This window comes from Hyperolius riggenbachi, chromosome 12 (assembly GCF_040937935.1).
Source record: "Hyperolius riggenbachi isolate aHypRig1 chromosome 12, aHypRig1.pri, whole genome shotgun sequence".
Lineage (NCBI taxonomy): Eukaryota > Metazoa > Chordata > Amphibia > Anura > Hyperoliidae > Hyperolius > Hyperolius riggenbachi.
Window position 1 is genome coordinate 52,836,868 of NC_090657.1, and position 27,870 is coordinate 52,864,737.

General features: G+C 45.6%; 1 protein-coding gene across 1 annotated transcript in view; it reads left to right on the forward strand.

Annotated features, from left to right (window-relative positions):
- ENGASE (endo-beta-N-acetylglucosaminidase) overlaps positions 1-26,757 on the forward strand; it is a 73,391-nt gene extending 46,634 nt beyond the window's left edge. Inside the window, exons 8-14 of the mRNA XM_068263867.1 lie at positions 578-681; positions 3,175-3,283; positions 11,588-11,775; positions 11,889-12,037; positions 16,683-16,776; positions 18,107-18,218; positions 25,703-26,757. Coding sequence (XP_068119968.1) covers positions 578-681; positions 3,175-3,283; positions 11,588-11,775; positions 11,889-12,037; positions 16,683-16,776; positions 18,107-18,218; positions 25,703-26,098 — 1,152 coding nt within the window. The 3' untranslated portion in view covers positions 26,099-26,757. The remainder of the gene's footprint in view (positions 1-577; positions 682-3,174; positions 3,284-11,587; positions 11,776-11,888; positions 12,038-16,682; positions 16,777-18,106; positions 18,219-25,702) is intronic.
- Positions 26,758-27,870: the final 1,113 nt, after the last annotated feature.

Genomic DNA, 27,870 nt, shown 5'->3' on the forward strand with positions numbered 1-27,870 from the left:
GCAAACGCTTGATTGCAGTTATTGCTGCTAAGGGTGGCCCAACCAGTTATTAGGTTCAGGGGGCAATTTCTTTTTCACACAGGGCCATGTAGGTTTTGAGTTGTTTTTTTTTTCACTAAATAATAAAAAACATCATTTAAAACTGCATTTTGTGTTCAATTATGTTATCTTTGACTAATAGTTAACGGTTTTTGATGAGCAGAAACATTTAAGTGTGACAAACATGCAAAAGAATAAGAAATCAGGAAGGGGGCAAATAGTTTTTCACACCACTGTATGTGTTTTTTATTTCTAGGTTAGCATGGGTGTCACTTGTTCTTTAAGGCATGCAGGGTTAATAGCCGGTTACTCACACTATTCGTCTTAGTGAGTCAAGCCCAAACTGTTCGTATCACCAATACCCGGCACCTGCGATTGGCATTTTGCCCAATCCATACATCTGCAGGTTGATAACAAGAGCTTGCAACACCATATCCACCTGCTATTTGTAGCCCCTCACCGGGGTAGCTAGTAACATGTACTCTACATATTGCTTACAAAACGATTTTCACACCGTAATAACAATTGTGCTCTTCAGTCCTTGCAGCTGATCCGGCAATATGGCTTCTCTGCTGCTCTCTTTGCTCCAGGCTGGGTCTACGAATGCTTCAACAAGGAGCAGTTCCTCGAGAACCAGCACAGGTGAGGAGATCTCTTGACTTAAAACACATTAAAGGGACTCCGAGCTCAGAAAAAAAAGGAAAGTTGTACTCACCATGGGCTTTCTCCAGCCCAGTGCTGGTCGGGAGGTCCCACGCCGGCGTCCTGGCTCCTCTCCTTCTCCCCGCTCCGGAATGGCTGGCAGGCCGCAGCCCGGGCGACACTCTCCCGAGTGTCGGGCTGCTTCTTCCGCATATGACGCGGATTACGTCACACGCCGGCCGCCTCGCGTCATCACGGCGGCCGGCGTGAAAGTACTGCGCATGCGCGCTTTGTTCGCGCATGCGCAGTACTTTCACGCCGGCCGCCGTGATGACGCGAGGCGGCCGGCGTGTGACGTAATCCGCGTCATATGCGGAAGAAGCAGCCCGACACTCGGGAGAGTGTCGCCCGGGCTGCGGCCTGCCAGCCATTCCGGAGCGGGGAGAAGGAGAGGAGCCAGGACGCCGGCGTGGGACCTCCCGACCAGCACTGGGCTGGAGAAAGCCCATGGTGATATAACTTTCCTTTTTTTTCTGAGCTCGGAGTCCCTTTAAAGCAAACCTGAAGCGAAAAAACCCTCAATATATAATGAATTGTAGAACAAATGGAAGGTCCGCAACGATGTCTCCACGAGTAAACTTTATTTAGGACATATCCTTAAACAGCCAAAACTGAGCAGCTCAGTTTTGGCTGTTTAAGGATATGTCCTAAATAAAGTTTACTCGTGGAGACATCGTTGCGGACCTTCCATTTGTTCTACACTGACTGGGTCGTGCTGCCTGTGGTCCAGCACTGTCTGTCGAGGCACGGTGGAGCGGTCACCCCAATTTACATATAATGAATTGTACATGTAGTACAGATAATGAATAGAACCAGGGCCGGATTTATCATAAGGCACTAGGCACGTGCCTACAAGCGCCTTATGATGAAAAGGCGGCTCACATTCCCTTTCCCGAGCGCTTCCTCCTTCCTTCCCTATGCAGAGTCCCCATTAGAGTGTAAATGAGAGGTTACTCAGCCTGCTCTCAGCATTACACTGACAGATCTCCCTTCAGTCAGGGGCACCACTAGCTACTTAAAGTAAATGGGAACCGCAATTAAAAAAAATGAGAGATAGATACTTACCCAAGGAGAGGGAAGGCTCTGGGTCCTATAGAGCCTTCCGGCTCCTCTCCTGATCCCCTCGTTCCGGTGCTGGCTCGCCCAGTAGCAGAATTTGACTAAATTAGTCAAATACTGCTTTACCCGGCCGAAGGAGGCTTCAGAAGTCTTTGAATACCTTAACCCTCCCTAAACCGCCGCATTCCCGCGGCTGTAAACTATCTAAAACCCCCTAACTCGCCCTCCCTCTCCCCAGCAAAATCCACAACTTTCTTGGTCGCGGATTTTGCTGCCACTGTGCGCTTCCGTGTGAGGCAGAGCTATGAGCTGCAGCCCTGCCTCACACGTGTCTGTCAGCGGTGGATCTCCGCCTCTCCCCCGCCCCTCTCAGTGAAGGCAGATGGGCGGGGGAGAGGCGGAGATCCACCGCTGACAGACGCGCTGAGAGGCAGGGCTGTGGCTCATAGCTCTGCCTCACACGGAAGCGCTGCCCAGATCGACCCCCGGGGACTTAGGGGGGATTTAGATAGTTTACAGCTGCGGGAATGCGGCGGTCTAGGTAGAGCTAATGTATTAAACAGGTTTGTTTAATAAAAAAAGGATTTTTAAAAGTCTTCAGAGTCTCTTTAATACTGAGGTTCCACTAGCTACCTAATACTTGGGGGCACCTCCAGTTACTTAATATTGAGGGTACTTGTAGCTGCCTAATAGTAAGGGGCACCTGTAGCTACCTATGATGGGAGTAAAGGAGTGAAAGGAAGTGACAGCTGGGTCAGCTAGCGCACTTGCGGTGCAGTTTGGCAGGGTTTGCAGGTCCATAGAGGGTCTAAGGTGCCAGGGCATCTGTGCTTATAGGCTCCAGTGTGGTAAATCCGGGCCTGAATAGAACAATAGTAACAAAGAAAAGTCTAATTTTGAGCTACCAGTAAATAGCTTTTTTTTAATAATACAGTATTGCATCATACTGTCACAGTTGCACTTTGAAAACCACAGTCTGTCTTTTAAGCTATAAAACAAACCTGAAATAATGGCCCTTCAAACTTTCCTGCAGTAAAACCTCATCTCAAGCTGTCTCTCGTTGTTTCTTGGCTGTTTAAGTGTCGGAGAAGCTCTTTTGCATAAATAACTGAAGTTTTTTTTTTAACTCTTGCTGTACTGGAAAACAGTATGAGACTTTTATTTGCTACTAACGTTCTGTTTCTTAGCTGTACTATATATATATAATTCATTATTTCCTAAGTTTATTTTCGCTTCAGGATTTCTGTAATAGCCTTGTAGAAAATACCTGGCGGGTAGCTGTAAAAAGTGCCATTTGGTTTTCTGTTTTTGTTTGACTTAGAGATTTATTTTTTGTTCTGTTTCTGTTTTGCGCATGCCACCTTCTTGCTGCAGGTTTTGGTCTCTGTTAGAGAATTACCTGTACATCCACAGTCTCTGCACCCTTCCCATATGTTCCTCTTTCTGCCTGGGCTATGGAAAGAAGAGATTCTTCAATGGGGAGGTGAGTTCATCATGCAAAACCCCTGAACATGCATAACATATTCATGTGATCATCTTATAGATGCGTCTTTGCTCCACATTCTGCTAATGCTTTGCTGTTTTAGTTCCTTATGAAGTATAGGGGCTTATTAGACACTTTATAGCTCGTCTTGCAATGCTGTTCACAGTACACTGCTAAAAGGAACATCTACCTGTTTGCACACTGTTGATGTGTTCACCAATGATGCTATTCTGGAGGCCAGCTTTCCATTGGCTTGAATGGGTCACATGATGCTGTATTGATCAGGTAACTTGGTCAGTGAGGGAGCAGGAGAATCTCCCCACCCCCTCATTGAAAGAAACAATCACAGTTGGTCAGCTGTGTGAGTGGGAGGGGCTTGCATTCACTGCCAACTGCCTGCTGCACTGCAGCCTGAATTGCGTTCTCCACCTTTTAGGTTGCAAACTAGTTTTTGCAGAAATGTGTGATGTAGCAGTAGTTTTGTGCTGATTCGCATCTTTGAGTAGGATGCCAGCTTTTTAAAGGATACCCGAGGTGACGTGACATGGTGAGATAGACATGTGTATGTACAGTGCCTAGCACACAAATAACTATGCTGTGTTCCATTTTTTCTTTCTCTACCTGAAAGAGTTATATATCAGGTATGTAAGCGGCTGACTCAGTCCTGACTCAGACAGGAAGTGACTACAGTGTAACCCTCACTGATAAGAAATTCCAACTAGAATACACTTTCCTAGCAGAAAATGGCTTCTGAGAGCAGGAAAGCGATAAAAAGGGTCAATAGTTCATAGATTTTAGCTCTGGCATACATCAATGAATGTGTCATTGAGCAAAAACAATAAAACAGTTAAAACTTAAAAAGTAGATTTAAACATAAAATAAAACTGTGGAATATCTTAAAAGTCATTTTTAGGAGAAGGAAGATACCGATACAATAGTTTTATTTCATTAGTTTATTTTTGCCTCGGGTGTCCTTTAAAGTGCACCTGAGGGGAAAATAGTTTTAAAAGATAGGCGCTAGTTTACTTTAAGCTATCCAGCAGGAAACCTCACAGGGAGATCATCTAACGTGATTGGGTGGACAGCACCCTCTCGAACTGCTAAGTTTCCAAGTAGGTTGTAGTAAACAACGCCCACTCTATTTGGCCAATCACAATTATTTGTGCTGTAGAGGGTGCTGTGATTGGAGAAATGTTTCCTATGAGGTTTCCTGATTGGTCCCCTAATGTAGACTAGCTCCAAAAGATATATTTACCTCGGTAATGTTTAAGCTCTTCAGGCTTCCCCTCGATCTTGTCACTGCAATCCCCGTTCATAGCTCTAACTAGGACCAGTCAAAGCCTGGTGATTGCGCTGTGCACCCGCACCCCGCCCTCTTGGATCGCACTCCCGCAAAGCTGTGCACAGCAGCCGTGCCGCAAAGTGTCTTGGGCATGGAAAATTCAGGAAACTATTGGAACTGTGCATACCCAGGACACTCCCAGCTTTGGCTGCTACACATAGCCATATAGGAGTGTGTACACAGATGGAGTTCTGTATGTGGAACTACAGTGACATAATGGAGGGGAGGCCAAATGCAACACAGATGTCTGGAAACCTTCTATATCAGTGATAGCTAACCTTGGCACTCCAGCTGTGGTGGAACTACAAGTCTCATGAGGCATTGCAATACTCTGACAGCTCTAAGCATAACTCGGGGAGGCAGAGGCATGATGGGATTTGTAGTTTTGTCACAGCTGCAGTGCCAAGGTTAGTCACCACTGTTCTATATCATCTACCGATAGGGAAGTGTGGGCTAGTGATGGGCTCACGGGTAGAAAACTAGGTGAATCCGTGATGCTATGAGGCTTAATTGCCTCAGGTGTGTGCATGGGGGACAGGGGGTTATTTACCCAGATGTCCGGGCGATTCTATTCGTATCACACGCTCGCACGGAAGGAGGAAGTGCGTGGTAGTGAGTCGTGGAACGCGTCCCATTGGACGCCTATGAGCGAGGAAGCAGCAGTAAAATTACAGAATACAGGTAACGCACAGCAATTTTACCCGTATGTAGCATGTGTTAATGAGGTGGTAATGGTACTCAAACGGTGTACCATGCATTACCATAGCAATACACATTACCTTAGTAACACAAATTGTGCTGATAGGGAGATGCATGCTGCCCTACATTACCAATTTTACAGCTGCTTTCTGCATCAGGCCCTATGTTTTTAAGCTTTCTTTTCCCTCTTAGGTGCATTTTAAGCATTTAAAAATAAACTTAAAGTGTAACTGTCGGGCATAAAATCAAAAATCAATTCTTTATTTTTATCTGGTAAACAAGTAATAAGGATGCTAACCAGGCAATGCAAAAGTTAAAATCTCTATTACTTTTCTTGTTTATAAATGATCATTCCCCAGTTTACCTGAATCTTGGTAAGTTGCCGCACAAAGGAAGTTGCAGGGGGCATGCTGGGTTGTTTTTTTTGTTTTTTTTCTTTTTTTTTGCTTCTTTATTTCCCCTCAGACTTAACTAATGTACAAAAGCAAAAAAGGACAACCCAGCATGCCCTGCAACTTCCTTTATGCGGCAACGTACCAAATAAGAGTCAGGTAAACTGGGGAATGATCATTTGTAAACAAGAAAAGTAATAGAGATTTTAACTGTTGGATTGCCTGGTTAGCATCCTTATCACTTGTTTACCAGATAAAAATAAAGAATTGATTTTTGATTTTATGCCCGTCAGTTACACTTTAAAATATTTAATTCAGTTCTATAAATAGGCCATTGGAGTTTTATCTTTTTTTTTTTTCTTTTTTAATCAAGCAATCTGCCATCTTTGATCTCATATAAGATGCTCAATGACTGGCATCTGCTACCAATTTATTTTGGATACTGAACCAGGAGTATGCAGGTCAAACATTCTGACTCCACTGGCTGCATGCGTTTTTAATACACTACTGAAACCAAACAATCAACAGCAGGGAAACTGGCCTTTTTTTCTCAGTATGGAAATGTCAGGTTAAAGATGTTAAAACACTATTGTATGCTGCATTCGCCTAATGAGTTGACCTAGTAAAATGTCAAGATTCCACCTTGCTTAAAGCGCATCCAAGATGAAAAACTAACAAGTAACTTGTCTATATATCTTCTCTAAAGTTTAGATAGTTTACACAGCAAATCTAGCTGCAAACAGCTTCAAAAGTTTATGATTATTTATTCCTGTAATACAATGAGGGCAACAATGTTCTGTTTGACACAGGCTGAGGGCTGGAGATACTATCAGCTTGCCTGTGTGTAAATTCACTCCCCTCTCCTCCTCCCTCCCCTCTGCCTCTGAAATCTCTGGCTAGTAACCTCCTCCTCCTGCCCAGACTGAGCTCCCATAAGCCCTTGCTACATGGAGTGCCAAGGCACAAAAGGCGCTGTGGGCGAGGCTTGTTTAGTTTATAGGGAATTAGAGTATTAACACAAAACAAAAAAAAAGTATTTGGCTTGAGGAATGCCCTATAATCTATATGAAAAGAACACAATTATGCAATGAGTAAAAGTTTCTCTGATCCACTTTAACCACTTAACGACCGCCCCCAGCCGATGGGCGGCGGCAAAGACCGGGCCCAAACGACCGCAATACGCCCATCGGCGGGGGCGGCTGCGGGAGTGGCTGTGCGGCGATCGCGTCATTCGTGACGCGATCAGCCGCCGGGGACTGGCTCCGCCCACCGTTCGTTGTAACCCGCCGGCCGTTCGGAAGCGCCGGCGGGTTACTAGCACCCGGATCGCCGCATGTAACAAGTATAATAGGCTTTGTAATGTATACAAAGCCTATTATACTGGCTGCCTCCTGCCCTGGTGGTCCCAGTGTCCGAGGGACCACCAGGGCAGGCTGCAGCCACCCTAGTCTGCACCCAAGCACACTGATTTCCCCCTCCCCTGCCCCCTGATCGCCCACAGCACCCCTCAGACCCCCCCCTGCCCACCCCCCAGACCACTGTTTGCACCCAGTCACCCCCCTAATCACCCATCAATCACTCCCTGTCACTATCTGTCAACGCTATTTTATTTTAAGTCCCTAATCTGCCCCCTACTCCCTCCTGATCACCCCCCCACCCCTCAGATTCTCCCCAGACCCCCCCCCCCCCGTGTACTGTATGCATCTATCCCCCCTGATCACCTGTCAATCACCCGTCAATCACCCGTCAATCACCCCCTGTCACTGCCACCCATCAATCAGCCCCTAACCTGCCCCTTGCGGGCAATCTGATCACCCACCCACACCAATAGATCGCCCCCAGATCCGACATCAGATCACCTCCCAAATCCATTGTTTACATCTCTTATCTCCTCTAAACACCCACTAATTACCCATCAATCACCCCCTATCACCACCTGTCACTGTTACCCATCAGATTAGACCCTAATCTGCCCCTTGCGGGCACCCAATCACCCGCCCACACGCTCAGATTGCCCTCAGACCCCCCCTTATCAATTCGCCCGTGCAATATTTACATCTGTTATTCCCTGTAATAACCCACTGATCACCTGTCAATCACCCATCAATCACCCCCTGTCACTGCCACCCATCAATCACCCCCTGTCACTGCCACCCATCAAACAGCCCCTAACCTGCCCCTTGCGGGCAATCTGATCACCCACCCACACCAATAGATCGCCCGCAGATCTTCTCTCCTCTAAACACCCACTAATTACCCATCAATCACCCCCTATCACCACCTGTCACTGTTACCCATCAGATTAGACCCTAATCTGCCCCTTGCGGGCACCCAATCACCCGCCCACACCTCAGAACGCCCTCAGACCCCAGCCCTGATCACCTCGCCAGTGCATTGCTTGCATCTATTTCCCCCCTCTAATCACACCTTGAGACACCCATCAATCACCTCCTGTCACCCCCTAGCACACCTACCCATCAGATCAGGCCCTAATTTGCCCCGTGTGGGCTCCTGATCACTCGGCCAAACCCTCAGATCCCCCTCAGACCCCGTTCCGATCACGTCCCCAGTGCATTGATTGCATCTATTTTCCCCACTAACCGCCCCCTGAGACACCCATCAATCACCTCTTGTCACCCCCCTAGCACTCCTATCCATCAGATCAGGCCCAATACATCCTGTCATCTAAGAGGCCACCCTGCTTATGACCGCTTCCACAAAATTTGCCCCCTCATAGACCACCTGTCATCAAAATTTGCAGATGCTTATACCCCTGAACAGTCATTTTGAGAAATTTGGTTTCCAGACTACTCACAGTTTTGGGCCCGTAAAATGCCAGGGCAGTATAGGAACCCCACAAGTGACCCCATTTTAGAAAGAAGACACCCCAAGGTATTCTGTTAGGTGTATGATGAGTTCATAGAATATTTTATTTTTTGTCAAAAGTTAGAGGAAATTGGATTTTTATTGTTTTTTTCACAAAGTGTCATTTTTCACTAACTTGTGACAAAAAATAAAATCTTCTATGAACTCACCATACCCCTAACGGAATACCTTGGGGTGTCTTCTTTCTAAAATGGGGTCACTTGTGGGGTTCCTATACTGCCCTGGCATTTTAGGGGCCCTAAACCGTGAGGAGTAGTCTAGAATCCAAATGCCTCAAAATGACCTGTGAATAGGACGTTAGGCCCCTTAGCGCACCTAGGTTGCAAAAAAGTGTCACACATGTGGTATCGCCGTACTCAGAAGAAGTAGTATAATGTGTTTTGCGGTGTATTTTTATACATACCCATGCTGGGTGGGAGAAATCTCTCTGTAAATGGACAATTGTGTGTAAAAAAAATCAAATAATTGTCATTTACAGAGATATTTCTCCCACCCAGCATCTGTATGTGTAAAAATACACCCCAAAACACATTATACTACTCCTGAGTACGGCGGTACCACATGTGTGGCACTTTTTTGCACCCTAAGTGCGCTAAGGGGCCCACAGTCCAATGAGTACCTTTAGGATTTCACAGGTCATTTTGCGACATTTGGTTTCAAGACTACTCCTCACGGTTTAGGGCCCCTAAAATGCCAGGGCAGTATAGGAACCCCACAAATGACCCCATTTTAGAAAGAAGACACCCCAAGGTATTCCGTTAGGAGTATGGTGAGTTCATAGAAGATTTTATTTTTTGTCACAAGTTAGCGGAAAATGACACTTTGTGAAAAAAAACAATTAACATCAATTAAAAAAATCTTCTATGAACTCACCATACTCCTAATGGAATACCTTGGGGTGTCTTCTTTCTAAAATGGGGTAATTTGTGGGGTTCCTATACTGTCCTGGCATTTTAGGGGCCCTAAACCGTGAGGAGTAGTCTTGAAACGAAATTTCTCAAAATGACCTGTGAAATCCTAAAGGTACTCATTGGACTTTGGGCCCCTTAGCGCAGTTAGGGTGCAAAAAAGTGCCACACATGTGGTATCGCCGTACTCAGGAGAAGTAGTATAATGTGTTTTGGGGTGTATTTTTCCACATACCCATGCTGAGTGGGAGAAATATCTCTATAAATAGACAATTGTGTGTAAAAAAAATAAAAAAATTGTCATTTACGGAGATATTTCTCCCACCCAGCATGGGTATGTGTAAAAATACACCCCAAAACACATTATACTACTTTTCCTGAGTACGGCAATACCACATGTGTGGCACTTTTTTGCAGCCTAACTGCGCTAAGGGGCCCAAAGTCCAATGAGCATCTTTAGGCTTTACAGGGGTGCTTACAATTAGGCACCCCCCAAAATGCCAGGACAGTGAACACACCCCACAAATGACCCCATTTTGGAAAGTAGACACTTCAAGGTATTCAGAGAGGGGCATGGTGAGTCCGTGGCAGATTTAATTTTTTTTTTTGTCGCAAGTTAGAAGAAATGGAAACTTTTTTTTTTTGTTGTTGTTGTCACAAAGTGTCATTTTCTGCTAACTTGTGACAAAAAATAAAATCTTCTATGAACTCACCATGCCTCTCACTGAATACTTTGGGATGTCTTCTTTCCAAAATGGGGTCATTTGGGGGGTATTTGTACTATCCTGGAATTTTAGCCCCTCATGAAACCTGACAGGTGCGCAGAAAAGTCAGAGATGCTTGAAAATGGGAAAATTCACTTTTGGCACCATAGTTTGTAAACGCTATAACTTTTACCCAATCCAATAAATATACACTGAATGGTTTTTTTTTATCAAAGACATGTAGCAGAATAACTTTCGCGCTCAAATGTATAGGAAATTTTACTTTATTTGAAAAATGTCAGCACAGAAAGTTAAAAAAGTCATTTTTTTGACAAAATTCATGTCTTTTTTGATGAATATAATAAAAAGTAAAACTCGCAGCAGCAATCAAATAGCATCAAAAGAAAGCTGTATTAGTGACAAGAAAAGGAGGTAAAATTCATTTAGGTGGTAGGTTGTATGACCGAGCATTAAACCGTGAAAGCTGCAGTGGTCTGAATGGAGAAAAAGGCTCTGGTCCTTAAGAGGCGAAAAGACTGTGGTCCTGAAGTGGTTAAAGTGGGTCTGAACTCAGAACTCTGCTCTAAAAGATACACAACAGCATAATAACCTTTAGGCTACTTTCCTACCAGGATGTTGCGTTTTAGGGGAGGTTATGGTCGCACAACGTGCCCCTAACGCAACGCCTGGTGGTGTTGGATGTGGACGTCAGAGTGAGCCGCGTTGTGCAGCTCACTCTGGCGTCTGTGATGCCGTGATGCATACTCTTGGACGCATGCGGCATCACGTGGTCCCGCCAGCCAATCACGGCACAGAGCGGCCGCTCCAGGAAGTAAACACTGCACACGTCACACAGTGCAGTGAACATTAATTTGCCATGTGCCTGGCCGCTCTCCCTTCCTCCCCAACATTACTGAGCAGGTGCAAGCAGTGCATGCAGTACGTTGTCTTGACGTCTTGCGTTACAATGTAACGCAACGTGGGCACTGTGAACAGCCCATTGATTTTTCATTACTGTGCGGTGGGCTGCGTTACAGGCTGCTCTAACGTGCGCCTGTAACGTCCCACTGTGAAAGCAGCCTAAAACAAAAAACATGTATTTGTTACGGCTGGTACAAATCCTAAAATATACATGTAGGATTGCTCAACAGAATGGTGCAAAGGAGAAATCCTTGTGCTGTAGGCCTCTGTAACCAACCAATGCTGCTGGTTTTGGAGACCTGAGAGAAGTAGATGAATTGGGATTAGTCGTTGTGTGTATTGAACATAGCACTAAGTAGGTGGCACCTCATAGTGTTGTCTTGGATAACCCTCATGATGCTCATTCACAACCGTTGGCTGCCTTTAAATGTTCTCCTGCTTTTGTGCTTTAGGCAGAAGACATTGGGCCCTGGTTTAATTTAAGTGCCCAGGAGTTACAGCCCATCTTCTCTACGGTGGAGACTGATGAAGGGAGGAGCTATGTGAAGACCCAAGTGTGCCCACTTGATGCCTGGAATGGGGGCAACGCTCTGCTCATTGAAGGAACGTTATCAACGAACACAAACAGAGTTTCTTTGAAGTAAGTGACTTCATACACTACAGCTCTGCTTGAGCTCCATTCTGCATCTGTTAGTCCTGCTGTGAGTTAGTATTGAAGGTCTCTCACACATGCACCATCTTGTGGCTGCTCAGATTGTTCTCGCTGCATGTTCCTGCCCCAGAGAAGTTGGTACTGTCCATGGTGTACAAGCTGGAGGGGTCGCCCAATGTCGCAACATCTCTGGAACTCTCAACTGAAGACGCCCCGATCTGCAACATAGAGAGCATCTCTGAGCTCACTGGTGAGTCATTGTCCCATGTAGCAAGGCTGGCTGTGCTTGTGATGTAACAACCAAGCTTGTATGTGATTATTACTTACAGTGGTGTGATACCCTATCTATCCCCTTACTCATTTCCCTACCGAGTATTACCAGGTCTAGGGTTCCAATTCTGACTTTTACACCATGGTGCACATTGCCTTTTCCTTATTAAAAATTGATTCCCATGACAAAAGTTCAGGCATGTTAGCACTACACAGTAAGAATGCCAACACACAGAAAAACGTGAATGTGCTGGGTTAATGCAAAAACATTCATAGTTGATGCTGTGAAAGAGCCCTTAAAGTGCCCATAGATTACTTGACTTGGTGACCGATCGGCCATCCGATACGATACTTATAATCAAATCGGATTAAAATTGGTGCCGCCAAGAGCTTGCCCGATTGACAATTCACTAATTTCAGGCTGAAATTGGTCGTATGTATCGATCGGCCATGCTGGAAAATAACGGACCAAATATCGGACCAACCTGCTCAATCAGTCAGGCTTCACAATCCGAGACGGTCCTGGTAAGTTTGGATGCTGAGAAAGCCTTTGATGGGGTCTCTAAAGACTTTCTTTACATGGCTATGCATGAATTCGGTTTTGGAGAAAATATAATTGAGCGTATTCAGAAACTCCATTTTGAACCAGTATGCCTATGTTAAAAACAAATGGTCTTAAACTCTAGTGTTTTTCCAATGGCCAGAGGAGTTCCACAGGGGTGCCCCTTGTCTCCCTACTTATTTAATTTGGTTTTAGAATTACTTATTCAAATGATTCAAAAGGATAGGACGGTCCGTGGTCTGCTTTTTAACCAGGACGAGGTCTCCCCATAGTGGCTCAATGATATTGAGGTGAGGAGCAGAGCTGCTCAAATCCGGATCCAGGGCGGGGGGTCAATCTTACCTGTCTGACGTCTTCTTCGGTCCGTTCCTCGGCGCCTCCCACGATGCGGTCCAAGCGGTGGTCACGTGATTACAAACACTTCCTCCTTCCGGGCTGAAGGAGGAAGTGTTTGTAATCACGTGACGCACGTGGAGCGCATTGTAGGAGGCGCCGAGGGACGGACGAAGAAGACGTCAGACAGGTAAGATTGACCCCCCCCCCCCCCCCGCACAGGTTTACTGAGCGATATCCGGATAGCAACTATCCGGGTATCTCCCGGTTACGGATTTGAGTAGCTCTAGTCAGGAGATGGCCACTCGAGAACCTTCACTTTATGTTGCTGAAGCCAATGACCGGTCGACTTGGCCAGCAAACTTTAATATATGCACCTTTAACCATTTTAGCCGCCCAGACGTGAAGCTCACATCCGGGCGGCTGGGCACCCGCGCTTCGGCGCGCTCCCGCGCCCCCATTGTGTCCTCCGGTAGCCCTGGGATCAGTGAAAGGGAACATGGTTCCCGATCACCGATCCCTTTCCCCTGCAGAAAAACCGAAGCGCTCACCTGTGAGGCTTCAGTTCTTGTGCCCGGAACGATTTTCGCATCCCCTGGTACTTCCGCTCAGTGTGGCCATCTTGTGGCCAAATAGTAAAACTACATCTGCACACTTTTTATATTACAATTTACACACATTACAACATTAAAAATTAATTGTTTATGTCCCACACCAAAATATTACCCAAATAAAATGTTTTAATGGTAAAAAAAATTAAAATTACAATTAAAAAAAACAAAAAGACATAAATAGTTACCTAAGGGTCAGAACTTTTTAAATATGCATTTGAAGGGGGTATACTACAATTTGTTTTAAAATTTATAAGCTTGTAAATAGTGATTGATGCAAAACGGAAACCATGCACCTTTATTTCCAAATAAAATATTGGTGCCATACATTGTGATGGGGACAAAATTTAAATGGTATAATAACCGAGACATACGGGCAAATAAAATACATAGGTTTTAATCATGGTAGCGTGGATTATTTTAAAGCTATAATGGCCAAAAACTAAGAAGAAATGAATTTTTTCCATTTTTTTTTCTTATTAATCCTGTTAAAATGCATTTACAGTAAAGTGGCTCTTAGCAAAATGTACCACCCAAAGAAAGCCTAACTAGTGGCGGAAAAAAAAAAAAGATGTAGATCAATAAATTGTGATAAGTAGTGATAAAGTTATTAGCGAATGAATGGGAGGTGAAAATTGCTCTGATGCAGAAGGTGAAAAATCCCTGCGGGCTGAAATGGTTAATAGGCGCACTTTGTTCAGCCTGAGGAAGTGGGCTGAGACCCATGAAACGCATTGCCAAGTGCATATTAACCACTTCGGGACCAGCACCCTCTGCCCCCTTAAGGACCAGAGGGGGCTGGAGGGTGCTGGTCCCGTAAACCGCCGCTTCCTGACGAATCGCCGCTAAAATCCGCCGCTCCCGACGAACACGTCGCTCTGTCCCCGCTGCAGGCTGCTCTCTCTGCCGTCGCTATAAAGGCAGAGCGCTGTGCGCCGGTCAGGAGCCGCTTTCATTGGCTCCTGACCCTGTCACTCCATGTAAGCCAATGGGAACGGCTTACATGAATGACAGGGCCAAGAGCCAATGAAAGCGGCTCCTGACCGGCGCACAGCGCTCTGCCGTCATAGAGGCGACAGGGCAGCACATTTCCGCACAGACCGAGCGGGGACAGCGGCTGATACGGACATAGTTGTTTACCAGTCGAATTTGTCATCCTTGAGGTAAGCACCCTGAGGTTATGTTTCAACAGGACCCATAATTTTCCCATAATTTAATCACTGCTGTTTGAACTCAATTCCTTGGAGATTTTCTTATATCCCTTTACTGTTTTATAGAGTTCAACTACCTTTTCCTGCAGACCCTTTGACATTTATTTTTCTTTCCCCATGACTTAAAGAGAACCCGAGGTGTGTTTAAAGAATGTTATCTGCTTACAGAGGCTGGATCTGCCTATACAGCCCAGCCTCTGTTGCTATCCCAAACCCCACTAAGGTCCCCCTGCACTCTGCAATCCCTCATAAATCACAGCCATGCTGTGAGGCTGTGTTTACATCTGTAGTTTCAGTCTCAGCTGCTCCCCCGCCTCCTGCATAGCTCCGGTCCCTGCCCCCGTCCTTTCCCTCCAATCAGCAGGGAGGGAAGGGATGCAGGCGGGGACTGGAGTTCTGCAGGAGGCGGGGAGAGCAGCAGACTGACACTATAGAGATAAACACAGCCAGCTCTGACAAGCTGTTTGTCAGCAGCGTAGCTGTGATTTATGAGAGATTGCAGAGTGCAGGGGGACCTTAGGGGGGTTTGGGATAGCAACAGAGGCTGGGCTGTATAGGCAGATCCAGCCTCTGTATGCAGATAATAATCTTCAAACCCGCCTCGGGTTCTCTTTAAGGCTCATACACACATCAGACCATAGTCTTTGGAAAATGAAAGATCACAGACCAATCTTACCACCCTTCATGTAGTATGAGAGCCATACCTTCACAGTCTTTTCTATGGAGCTGAACTCTCCATCAGACAGAAATCTTTGCAAGATGCTGCACACACAGATGCTGTACAGACACAAAAGATCAGTATCAGCAAAAGATCTGTACCTGCCAAAGATCCGTTCCTGCAAATTGCATTCATAGTCTATGATATCTGCAGATCATCATACACACCTTGTTTAACTGACATTCATCTGCAGATCTGAAAATCCATCCTGGTGGATCTGATCTGCAGATGAATGTCAGTTAAACAAGGTGTGTATGAGATCTGCAGATCTCATAGACTATGAATGCAATTTGCAGGAACGGATCTTTGGCAGGAACAGATCTCTTGCAGATACTGATCTTTTGTGTCTGTACAGCATCTTTGTGTGCAGCATCTTGCAAAGATTTTTTTCTGATGAGGAGTTCAGCTCCATAGAATAGACTGTGTAGAAATGCTCTCATACTACATGAAGGGTGGTAAGATTGGTCTGTGATCTTTCATTATCCAAAGACTATAGTCTGATGTGTGTATGCTTAGAATCCAAAAAGCATCAGTGCAGCACTGTATGAAAGGGTCTGTCAGGAGTCCACAAACTCATTGAACTTTTTTACACACCCACTAAAAACCGATCACAGGTGAAGTTGGTTACCTGTAATAGCTATTAAAACTTCTTTTGTGTCAAGTTGTGTGCATGTTATCAGGCCAAATCACCAGGGTATGTGAACTTTTGATCAGGATCATTTGGATAGTTTGTGTAGTGATTGATTTAAAAAGAGTAAATACAGTTGGTTTACAATAAATTGCTTCAGCCAACCACTAACCATGAGTGAAAGAAACGTTTTTGTGTTATTTATAGTCTCCGAAAAATGGTTTAGAAATCATAAATTCTGCCAGGGTATGTAAATTTATGAGCACAAATGCATTAGGCGTATTACTCAACTGTACTAAGTGTTACTCAACATACATGTTAATTTACCCCTGCAAAATGTACCCCTGCAAAAATGATAGTCCTTTTGAACACGATAGAATATTGTGGCTCTTGCTGGGAGCTACTGCTTGTCATTCTCAGCATGGCAGGAGGTGAAAAACATATATGCTAATCTTTTGAGAAACTGTTAATTTTTCTACAGTTTATAGATGACACTTTGCAGTTTTTGGTTGGCGGCTTCATGTTTGATTTTTTTTTCTTGTTTCTCTCATTTGCTAAGCAGTGCCTCACCGGATACACACTCCAGTATCCCTCCCGGAGCCTCCTCAGTACCTTACAGACCCGCAACGAGATAAACAGTCGGGATGGGTGAAAAGGTCCGTAATCTTTTGATCCCTTATTACACTAATCATTTTTTTTTAAGAAAACGGCGAGTCCGGGGGAGAGGAGTTTTACTTTCCTAGGGCTTCTTCCAGCCCTTGGCAGTGCAGGTCCCTCTGTTTCCTCCCAGTCCCTTCCAATGAGCTGCTGACCCCCTCCTAATGATCACCGATTAGACTAGTTGTGGGCTGCAGGATTTTCCTTTGAGGTCAGGTAATAGAGATCTGAAGGTAGGCCTGCAACATTCAAGGATAGCCAATCCCTGCAGAGGCAGTACACAATCGGATCAGCTGATTTCGGTGCGCGTCTCTGAAAGCCGAGTGCCGAAACTGGGCACCCCATAGCAGCAATGCTATGCTTCGCGGGATGCGTAGTGGTAATTTGGGGCTCTGGCGGCTGCCAGACCCCAAATTACATCTCCCTTTGAGTTGCGACAACTCGGAGGGGGAATAGTATTTAACGCCACCTCAGAGTGTAGCGGCAGCAGTGAGAGCCGTCATTCGGCTCTCACCGTGCCAAACTGAGCGACGCTGAACTAATATGCACCCGTACACAATGGCCCCGTACCTGGAGAGGCTCCACCACCCCCAGACACCACAGACTTTGAGCCTATACCGTCTGAGCACCCACAACCAGAAGATAGAGCGACATGGAAGCCCTGGTAGGAGAGACTGTGTAGGCAGTGGGCCCACTTCCTGCTACACTGCAGCAAATAGGCACCTCTGAGGACTGCCCACTTCCAGAGTCTCTCCTCCCACATCCCAGATTTCCCCTCCACAGATTAGGAGAGATTGGCTCACAGTAATCACGGGGTCAGGAGCCAAAGAAATCGACTCCTGACAAGCTCACAAAGCTCTGCTGTCATAGCGAGCAGGGGGTTGGAGCGAGAGAGATATCAGTGGGTGTGGCAAGAGCAGCGGGTCCGAGTGGCACGGTATTTATAATCCACAACCTGTTTGGAATAAGCAGCCATTAACGGGGCATAGATTTCAATTACCGTGGTTTGGAAATAGTTAAGGGTACTGTAAGTTATTGTTTGCAGCTATTCTTTGTAGCTGGGAGCATTTACCATAAAGATTAGGTCCTATTAGCATGGAGGGACTCCGCTCTCAAATAGCAGCATGGAAGGTAAAGAACAGTTTTGTGCCAAGTACACACGCTGGATTAAACGCGGCCAAGGCAGCTGTCAAGGAACGCCTTAAGCAAGAATCTAGCAAATCCCAAACACATGTTCTCCTACTCTACGCATGCCCCGCCCCCCTCCATAGCAGGAGAGACGGATCTTTGCTTGCCTTACATTTCTGCCATCAAACTGTGTATTCCCAGGTATTATGCGGTGGAACTCAGCGGATGCATCCTGACAGAGTTGTCTGTACGTTTCTCTAGCCTGAAGCCGGATGAAGAGCAGAGCTTTGTGTGTCGTATAGGAGAAATCCGGGTAATCTTCATACAGTTTGTGTGTGTGTGTGTGTGTAAAAAGGCGCTATGTCACAGCCGCTAACCCCCCTCGTGCATCCTTCCCCACCACTGTCTGATATGCATATTACACAAATATACAGTGCTGCCTATAATTATTCATACCCCTGGCAAATTTTGACTTACTTTCTTTTATTCAACCAGCAAGTAATTTTTTGACGGCAAATTACATAGGTGTCTCCCAAAAGATAAGACGATGTACAAGAGGAATTATTGTGGAAAAAAACATTTCTCAGCTTTTATTTATATTTGAACAAAAAGTGTCCAGTCCAGAATTATTCATACCCTTCTCAATAATCAATAGAAAAAGCCTTCATTGGATATTACAGCAATCAAACTCTTCCTATAATTGCAGACCAGTGTAACGATTGTGGAAGTCTCTCCGTGATCAGTGCACAAGACGTGCGCTGACACTGCGGAAATCCTCCACAAGCGTATAATTTGAGGGAACCCAGCAAAAGGTGCAACGCACCTGTAGAGGGAAATTCCTGTCGGCAGGTGGAGCTGTGGAGTGCAGAGGAACAGATCCTCTGCCCTTCCACAGACGCCAGACAGGAATTCTACGAAGGGAGGAAACGCAGGGCAAGATAGCCCTGAAAGAGAGAGGGCAAAGCGACAGAGGGTATGTGTGTGCACCAATCTAGTCGCCAACCCGCGACAGTGCATACACAACAGCAGATATGAAGTAGGAACGCAATCGTGAGAGAGGCGATTGCCAGAGGTGACACAAGGCTACAGCAAGGCAGAACACGAGAGTAGCAAAGGCACAGCAAATAATACGAGGAGATAAGGAAAATAACAAACTCTAACTAAACGCGAACACCGCACTCATTCGCAACAGTGCACGCGTTTATGCGCGGTCTCCGCGTGTTAGGCACAACAGAGACAAGCACGCCTAACTAACCACCGACAGACAAACATGAAACAGAGGACGCGGGCGCTTGCTTAATGGTTACCTCACCGAGCCTCCAGCAAGCGTTCGTAGCAGACAAGACAGATACACGAAAACAGGAATAAGTGAGAGATAGGATCCACAGCACTAGCGCAAGAGGCTAGTGCGATCCAGGAAGACAGAACAGAAGGATCCACAGCACTAGCGCAAGGAGAGTGCGATCCAAGCTAGACAGGCAGATGAGATAGCTGGTAGCAACCGCTGCTCCAGCTATACTCCAAGAACAAAGATCAGAACGATCTCCTGTCGACCACTGCTGGGACAGGACAATCGCAAGAGACAAACAAAACAGATATGCAATCCTAACTGCACTAGGGAACCTGCCTAGTGCAGTCCCAGGAATTACTCTAAGCTAATCTTCAAACAATGAGCAAGGCTGACACTCCAGGAGTGTTTCACAGGACAAACCCTTATGACCAGCCCAGATCTGTGATATCACATGGTATATATAGAGCAAGCCTACAAAGGATGTGGCTAGGCAATCTGCATGACAACCGTATGCAAATTCCTCAGCAGCAAGCTGCAAAACTGACAAAAGGTCACTCTTCCAGAGACCTGCAGAATGCAGACCTGAACAGTGGTCAAAAAGCTGCCTGCCTGCGCAGGCAGCCGAGCGGATCCTCACAACCAGCTTTTTGCATGTCGGGTAGTTTTGCCCATTCATCTTTAGCAATGAGCTCCAAATCTTTCAGGTTGGAGGGTCTTCTTGCCATCATCCTGATCTTTAGCTCCCTCCACAGATTCTCAATTGGATTGAAGTCAGGACCCTGGCTTTGCCACTCCAAAACGTTAAAGGGAACCTAAACTGAGAAGAATATGGATTTTTCCTTTTAAAATAATACCAGTTGCCTGACTCTCCTGCTGATCTTGTGTCTCTTAATACTTTTAGCCATAGCCCCTGAACAAGCATGCAGATCAGGTGCTCTGACTGAAGTCAGACTGGATTAGCTGCATGCTTGTTTCAGGTCTGTGATTCAACCACTACTGCAGTGAAAGAGATCAGCAGGACTGCCAGGCAACTGGTATGGTTTAAAAGGAAACATCCATGCCCCTCTCAGTTTATGTTCCCTTTAATGTTGTTGTCTGCTAACCATTTCTTCACCACTGTTGCTGTGTGTTTTGGGTCATTGTCATCCTGAAATGTCAACTGGTGCTCAAGGCCAAGTTGCTCTGCAGACTGCCTGATGTCGTTGAGAATCCTCATGTATTGCTCTTTTTCCATGGTGCCATTTACTGTGATTAGGTGCCCTGGTCCATTGACTGAAAAACACCCCCAAAGCATTAGGTTACCACCACGTTTGACAGTGGGGGTGGTGTTCTTTGGGTTGAAGGTTTCTCCTTTTTTACGCCCTATGAAGGAAAAATCATTATGACCAAACAATTAAATTTTTGTTTCATCTGACCGTTATGCGGAAGACCAGAAGTCTTTTTCTTTGTACAGATGAGCATTTGCAAAGGCCAAGCAAGCTTTTGTGTGTCTTATCTGGAGAAGTGGCGTCCTCCTTGGTCTGCATCTGTGGAACCCAGCTGTGTGCATTGTCCGTTGGATTGTCTGCCTTGAGACCTTGCCACCAGCACACTCTGATTCACCAGGATGGCCTTGGTAGTGATCCTTGGATTGTTTTTCCCCATTCTCACTATCCTCCTGGCCAGCACAGGTGTCACGTTTGGCTTATGACCACGTCCTCTGAGATTTTCTACAGTGCGGAACACCTTGTATTTTTTTAATAATACTTTGCACTATAGCCACTGGAACTTGAAAACATTTAGAAATGGCCTTGTAGCCCTTTCCTGACTTGTGAGCAGCCACAATGTGCATCCAGAGGTCCTCACTGAGGTCCTTTGTCTTAGCCATGACTGTCCACAAACCAACTGCAGAGAGCTGCTGGTTTTCACCTGTTGAGTTAATTAAAACAGCTGTTCCCAATTAGGGTAATTAGGATGCTTTAGAACAGCTTGGACTATTTGGAATGATATAGAACTTTGGGTTTTACTACAGACTGTGACAGTTTATGAAAGGTATGAATAATTTTAGACTTGACACTTTTTACTCAAATGTAAATAAAAGCTGAGAAATGTTTTTTTCCACAATAATGCCTCTTGTACATCGTCTTATTATCTTTTGGGAGACACCTATGTAATTTCCCATCAAAAAAATACTTACTGGTTAAATAAAGGTAACTTTAAGTCAAAATTTGCCAAGGGTATGAATAATTATGGGCAGCACTGTATATAATCTATAACTATCTATCCGTGAATACTATATTTTTTGCTCCATAAAGCGCACTTTTTCTCATCCTAAAATGGGGAGAAAAAGTCAGTGCGTATTATGAACCAAATAATATGCTGGCGCCCCCTCTCTGTAACTCCGGCGCATGTGCACCTCCAGGTCACGAAGAGGGAGCAACAAGCGATGTCACAAACCAGGAGAGCGGTTGGAAAGGTGAGAGCGATTCTTCTGCAACAATACTCTGCAGGGCCACGGGGATCGCTAATAGTTTGGATGGTAGGGAGAGGTGGAAGGGCGGGACACCTGGCGTGGGGCCGAATATGTATTCTGTCCATAAGATGCACTGACTTTCTCTAACCACTTTTGGAGGAGAAAAGGTGCGTTTTATGGAGCAAAAAATACGGGACCCACGGGCATATCCTAAGTGGGGGGTGCCGGAGAGACAGTGTGGGGGGAATGGGACACCTGGTGACGGTGTTATTACATCTGTGCTGGAGCCTGGGGAACAGAAGGCTTAGGAAATGGAGACCGTTTTGAGGGAAGAAGCTCCACAAGATACCACTGCACCATGTACGCACCAGGTTTAGTTTATATTTTTCTTTCCTGTTTTTAGTCCTCTTAGGCCCGGTTCACATTAGCGTTCCCTGTCCGGATCCGAACCGTATACTGTACAAACGGAACGTGCGTTCCGCATAGCAATGCAAAGGCTATCCGGACAGTTTTCCAACATGCGCTATTTTTTGGGTCCGGATCTCCGGCCCTCGCACCCGGACCGGAGCCGGACCTGAGTCTGACAGCACCATCCGGAACACAGAAACCAATGGGGACCGGAAGGCACAGAACACAATGCCTACAAAAACCTGACGTTCTACCCCACTTCCTATGCGTATCCAAGCGGCCATTTCGGATGGGGACACATGGGCTAAGCATGTCTGGAGTGGAGCAGCAGTGACAGACGTGCTGGAGCTGTTTGGCAGAATGTCGGAGGTGGAGGTGAGGCCTACAGCGGAGGAACCTGATTCTACAGGTGCACCTTCTGCTGACCCCAACATTTTTTTCTATAAATTTCGCTATTTTTTGCCCACGGATCCGGATGGCAGCCTGATGCATACGGACTGGATCCGGATCGGATCCGGTTCCGATCCGGATCAGGTCCTGATCCGATCAGGATCCGGTCCGTTTGCATGGCAAAACGCAAGTGTGAACAGGGCCTAAACCTAGGTGCGTCTTACGGTCAGGTGCTTATGGTGTGAAAAATATGGTAAATATGTGTATGTATATGGTTTGTGTCTGCATTGCTTGTGTGTGTGTACCTGTATGTCTGTGTGTTTTTTGTGAGTACATGAACGTGTGTGTGTGTGTGCGCTTAAAGGAGAATTGTAACCAATAAAAACAAAAAAGTTGGATACTTCCCGAAGAGGAAGGAAGTCTCCGGATCCCTTAGAGCCTTCCCGTTCCTCTCTGTGTCCTCTCTTTCCAGTGCTGGGCCTCCGTTTAAAGCTCCTGCCAGCTGTGTCTTCTGGTCTCCTTCGAAGTACTTGGGTCTCGAGTATTTCTGGGTCTCGAGTATTTCTGAAGAGTAGCGGTTTTGTATTGCGCACGCGCGAGTCACATGCAGTCCAGAGTTGCTTGTCTTCAGAAGTACTCGAAGACCTGAGTACTTCTGTGGCCTTCCGAAGAGACCCGAAGGCCTCTTCGACATTAAAGTCATAGGGCTGGAATGGGGGGCCTGGCGATTGAATGAGATGTTATCGAGAAATGGGACAGAGAGGAACAGGAAGGCTTTGCCGCCAGTGAACGACGGACATTTGTGCCCAATCTGGTGTAGTATTTCTTTGGTAAACAATAAAACTTCCTGGTTGCCCAACATGCAACCAGTATAATCGTTTGTGGGGAAGTACTATTCCCACTTGGTCTTTAGGGTGGTGGTGTGGTCGCTTCTGCAAAATAGGAATTTTAACCAAAAAAGGCGCCTATTAAATATAAATACTGTTTAAAAAGAAGGTAGGCTTTGTCTTCCCTTCAATGATAACTGTTTATATTTTTTTAATAAACTGAAACATTTTGTTAAAGACAATGCAATTCTTAGCCTGGAGCCACTTCCTCGGGTCAATATAGGCCTGTCCGTGAGTGCCTCTCCTACTCACCTAAGTTATCATTTAAGGGAAGACAACACCTACCTTCTGGGCCGGCCCTACCATGAAGCAACGTTAATTACATGATTCAGGGCAGCAGAAGGTAGGGGACAGCACAACATGAAACCGAGAATGGAGGACGTCAAAGAGGCTGGTGATGCACAGCTGCAAACAAGGGAGAGAGATATGGAGTAGTGTGGTGAAAGAGGCGGCAGCCAATGGATGAAGACCAGCAGGAGGAGGCACACAACAGATTCTGTGTGACAGTCTGATAGACTGTAAGAGGAGGATGTGGCATGGAGGAGGAGGTTACCGATGGTCGGCAGGAGGAGACACAGGCGCTTACAGAAGGGTGAGTATGTAATTGCCTGCACCGCGTCACTGATGTCTGAGTGACTGTCCAAACAAGTGCAAGATTGTTCTGCTCATGTGCACTTACATCTTTGCACATCACTTGCATTGTGGTTGTACAGCTGCCTGGCCAGTCTAGCCAGCCACACTGCAAGGACTTAAGGGAGTGGGGACAAAGCGAGCAGCCAGGAGAGGTTAAAGCCTCATACACACGGGCTACAACGGTCGCCACAACCACATGGCACACGTGTGTTGTGGCGACAGGTCGCCCGTGTGTATAAGGCGCGCGCCACGAACCATTGCTTGTCAGAGCTGTCGCCAGGCGCTTGACTTGGCCAATCGCCTGGTGACAGCTGTCGCCGCAACTTCGACGCAACTGTCGCTAGTCCGCCGTGTGTATGCGGACTAGCGACAACTCCATACACAATGTATGGAGCGGCTGGACGGCTGGGGGGGAGGAACCTTCGGTGACTGCTTCCGCCGAATCTGTGTCCCTCTGAGCGCCGTGTGTACGGCTGTTGCACAGAGGGTCCTGGCGACGAGCTGTCGCTGCTTTTTTTTTTTTTTTTTTTTTTATGGCTCTTGCCACAGCGGTGGCTGGTGTTTATGAGCCTTAAAGAAAGGCTCAGACAGGGCATTTATATGGTGGAGAGAAGCTGGCTGTCACATGGCGAGCATGACTCTGTGTGTGTTGCATTTTCATTTATGGGTTGACTGCTGCATTAAATGTGTGGGGTAATTGCTGCATGTCATTTGTGGGGTGACTTCTGTATTTCATTTGCTGGGTGAGTGCTGCACTTTATATGTGGGTTAATTGCTTCAATTTATAAGGGGCGTTATCGCTGCAATGTATATGTGGGTTGATTGCTCCTATTCATATGTTAGTGGATTTCTGCAATTTATATGTGGGTTGATAGCTCTAGTTTATATGTGGGGCATTTGCTTCACTTCGTGTATGGGGCATTTGTTGCATTTCATGTGTGTGATATTTCACATGTTTGCTTCATGCAGCAAAAAGTCTAGAAACAGCCCTGCCTACCTTCTTTTTAATTAGTTTATATTTCATGAACGCCTCCACTTAGTTGTTTCCCAATGGTTGATGCATTCAACAGAGATGTATTTTTTAATAAGATTTTTATTCAGATTGATGATTAAATCTATTAACAATGTCTGATAGTGCATCACCAGCAATTAACTAACGTCATGCCTACAACTGTAGCTTTCATGTAGTGAGATCCATGGTGTGAACAATAATTTATATATGTGTTATTTTAATTGACGCTGCCAGGCAGTTGTTCTCATGTTGTACAGTAGAATCGCATTATAGTAAACTCAGTCCTCAGGTCCCTGCAAATGCACCTGTATTAATATACATTGTTCAACCAACTCTGGCCACTTGGAGTTTACTATAAAGGGATTCTACTCTATTTCTCAGGGTGGCCACATACCATGTAGTGCTCAAGTCCTGAGCCCGAGTCATTTAAAGCAGACCTAAACTCTTGCACAGCACACAATGAAAAGTTTTTTTCCACATATAGTTGTTGAATAAATTCACTTCTCTGTTTAGGCAGATCAACCTGTCTTATTAGTTCTTATCAGCAAGTCTGAAGAGACTGCAGGAGCTCTACTGTATGGAGAGCTACCTGCTCCTGCAGTCAAACACTGAGGCTTAACCCTTTCAGTGCCTTCTGCAAAAGCAGTAACCAAGTAAGGTTTCTTTAAGACTTCTATAAATTTGAATGAAGAATTTACGCTACATTGTTCTGTCTCATCTGCAGGTGCTGGATGCCTCTCTACCTCCGCCTCGCCCCGTGACACCCACCGACCTCTCTCTATCCCATGTGGTCTGGCGTAGAGACCACTCCACCAATCAGCTCTACATAGGTCTGACCCTCCACTGGAGCCACAGCATGGACAATGTCCGCCACTTCCGCATCTACTGCCGCGGCGTTACCTGCCACCGAACACCAGATTCTCAGGCACACCTCCTCGGACTGGCGCATGCTTGCGTTTACCGCGTTGTTGACCTGCCGGTGCCCAATCCGTGCCTCCCTGCCCCAGGCAAGCTGGAGTTTACAGTGCAGCCAGTCCATAAGGATGTCGTTGAAGTCCCGCCTCCAGAATGGGGGCAGCTGGTTTTAGAATTTTTGGAACAGACTCAAACCGAGGTCTGAGCCTTTATATAACCTTGCAGATGAGGTTGATGCTTTTTGCTATTCAGGGTATATTTTACTTGTTTTCCTGAAGCCTTATGACGATATTGAGATTGGTTAAGGAGCTCAACGATTGCCTGAAGTCTGTGCACGGGTCTGTATCTAGGTATTGTACAGATCGATAAATATGCTGATGATTTAGCCTGTGGTGGGAGTAGGTGAGAAGGAAAAAGCCATACTATTAACAGAGATCTTGGTGGCTTAAAGAGACCCTGTAGTTTATCCGAGTGTATATCCACTATAACTTGAAAGATAAGTGTTGACTTAAAATACTGTTGCTGTGTCGTACTCTTTTGTAAAATTCTTCCTCTGATGAATCCAGGCTGTAGAAAACAGTGTTGGAAGTCAACCATGGGATGGTCTGAGCTGCAGCTCCATCCTTTCTTTGAGCCAAGTTTCTGCACACTCCCTCTCTTCTGATGACTCATGCTGTCTGCTTTTTATGTGCTGAGACAAGACAGCTGCTCTGTGAAACGGTAGTGGATTTATATACTTAGGTCCACAACAGGGTTCCTTTAAAGGCTAGATCCACTTAAGTGCAAAACTATATGTAACATATATCATCACTATACATGCCATTTTGTAACTGACTGTTGTGAAATATTACTTTTTAATTTCAATCTGCGGCTGCTGTGACTTTGTTATGCTGGTACAAAAAAAAAAAAAAAGTAAACTTGCTGGAGATCATGGCAACGGGAGTTTTGTATACAGGTTTTTCCCAGGATTCTCATCCCTGTATTTGAGGCCTTAGTTCACTTCTTAAAGTGAACCAGAGACGAAGCACCCTCATGTATTTTCTCTAATGTTCCCACTGATATATATGGTAAAACACCTACCTTGCTCTCTGTTTCATTCTTCACTGCTCAGCCTGCTTGTTATCAGCCCTGATAAAATCCCCAACTGAGCTTTCAGTCTGGCTTTGCTCAGGAATCCTTATAGCTGAGTCGGTCTTCTCTGATGTCTTTTCAAGCCCAAGCCTGCCCCCTTGTGTCTCTGCTATAATGATCCCTGAGCAAAGCCGGACTGAATGCTCAGTCTGGGATTTTATCAGGGCTGATAATAAGCAGGCTAAGCAGTGAAGAAAGAAACAGAGAGCAGGGTAGGTGTTTTCTCTCATGTTCCAACTGATATATATGGTAAAATACATGAGGGTGCTTTGTCTCTGGTTCTCTTTAAAGAACCTGAACTCAGAACTTTTGCGCTAGCGATATGTAATGTGAACAAGGGATGATTGTTATTCTTACGAACAATATTTATAGTATAACAAAACTAAGGCATTGTTCACATTACAAATTGCAAGCGTTGAGCGATTTGGTTAGCGCTTAGAAAAGCGCTTTTCTAAGCAAAAAGTTGCATGGAAAAGCACTTTTAAAAGCACTTTTGTGGAGCAATGATTTTTTTTTTTTTTTACACTTCCTGACGTCAGTCAGGAAGTGAACTCTTTGATCCGGAAATGAATAAATACAATGTATTTATTCATAAAAGCGCTTGGGAAATCACAACTCAAAGCGTTTTTTTTTTTAAGCACTTTGTGATTCAATAGAAAGGATGGGGAAATTGTGATTCAATAGAAAGGATGGGGAAATTGTAAACACTCAGAAAATAGTGCAGGAGCCACGTTTGCGATTCAATAGGAAGCGCATCGCTCATGTGAGAACACTAAAATTAAGCATCATCCCTTTTAAGGAGATTTTTAAAATCACCAGTGCTTGATGAAAAAAAACACAAAAAAA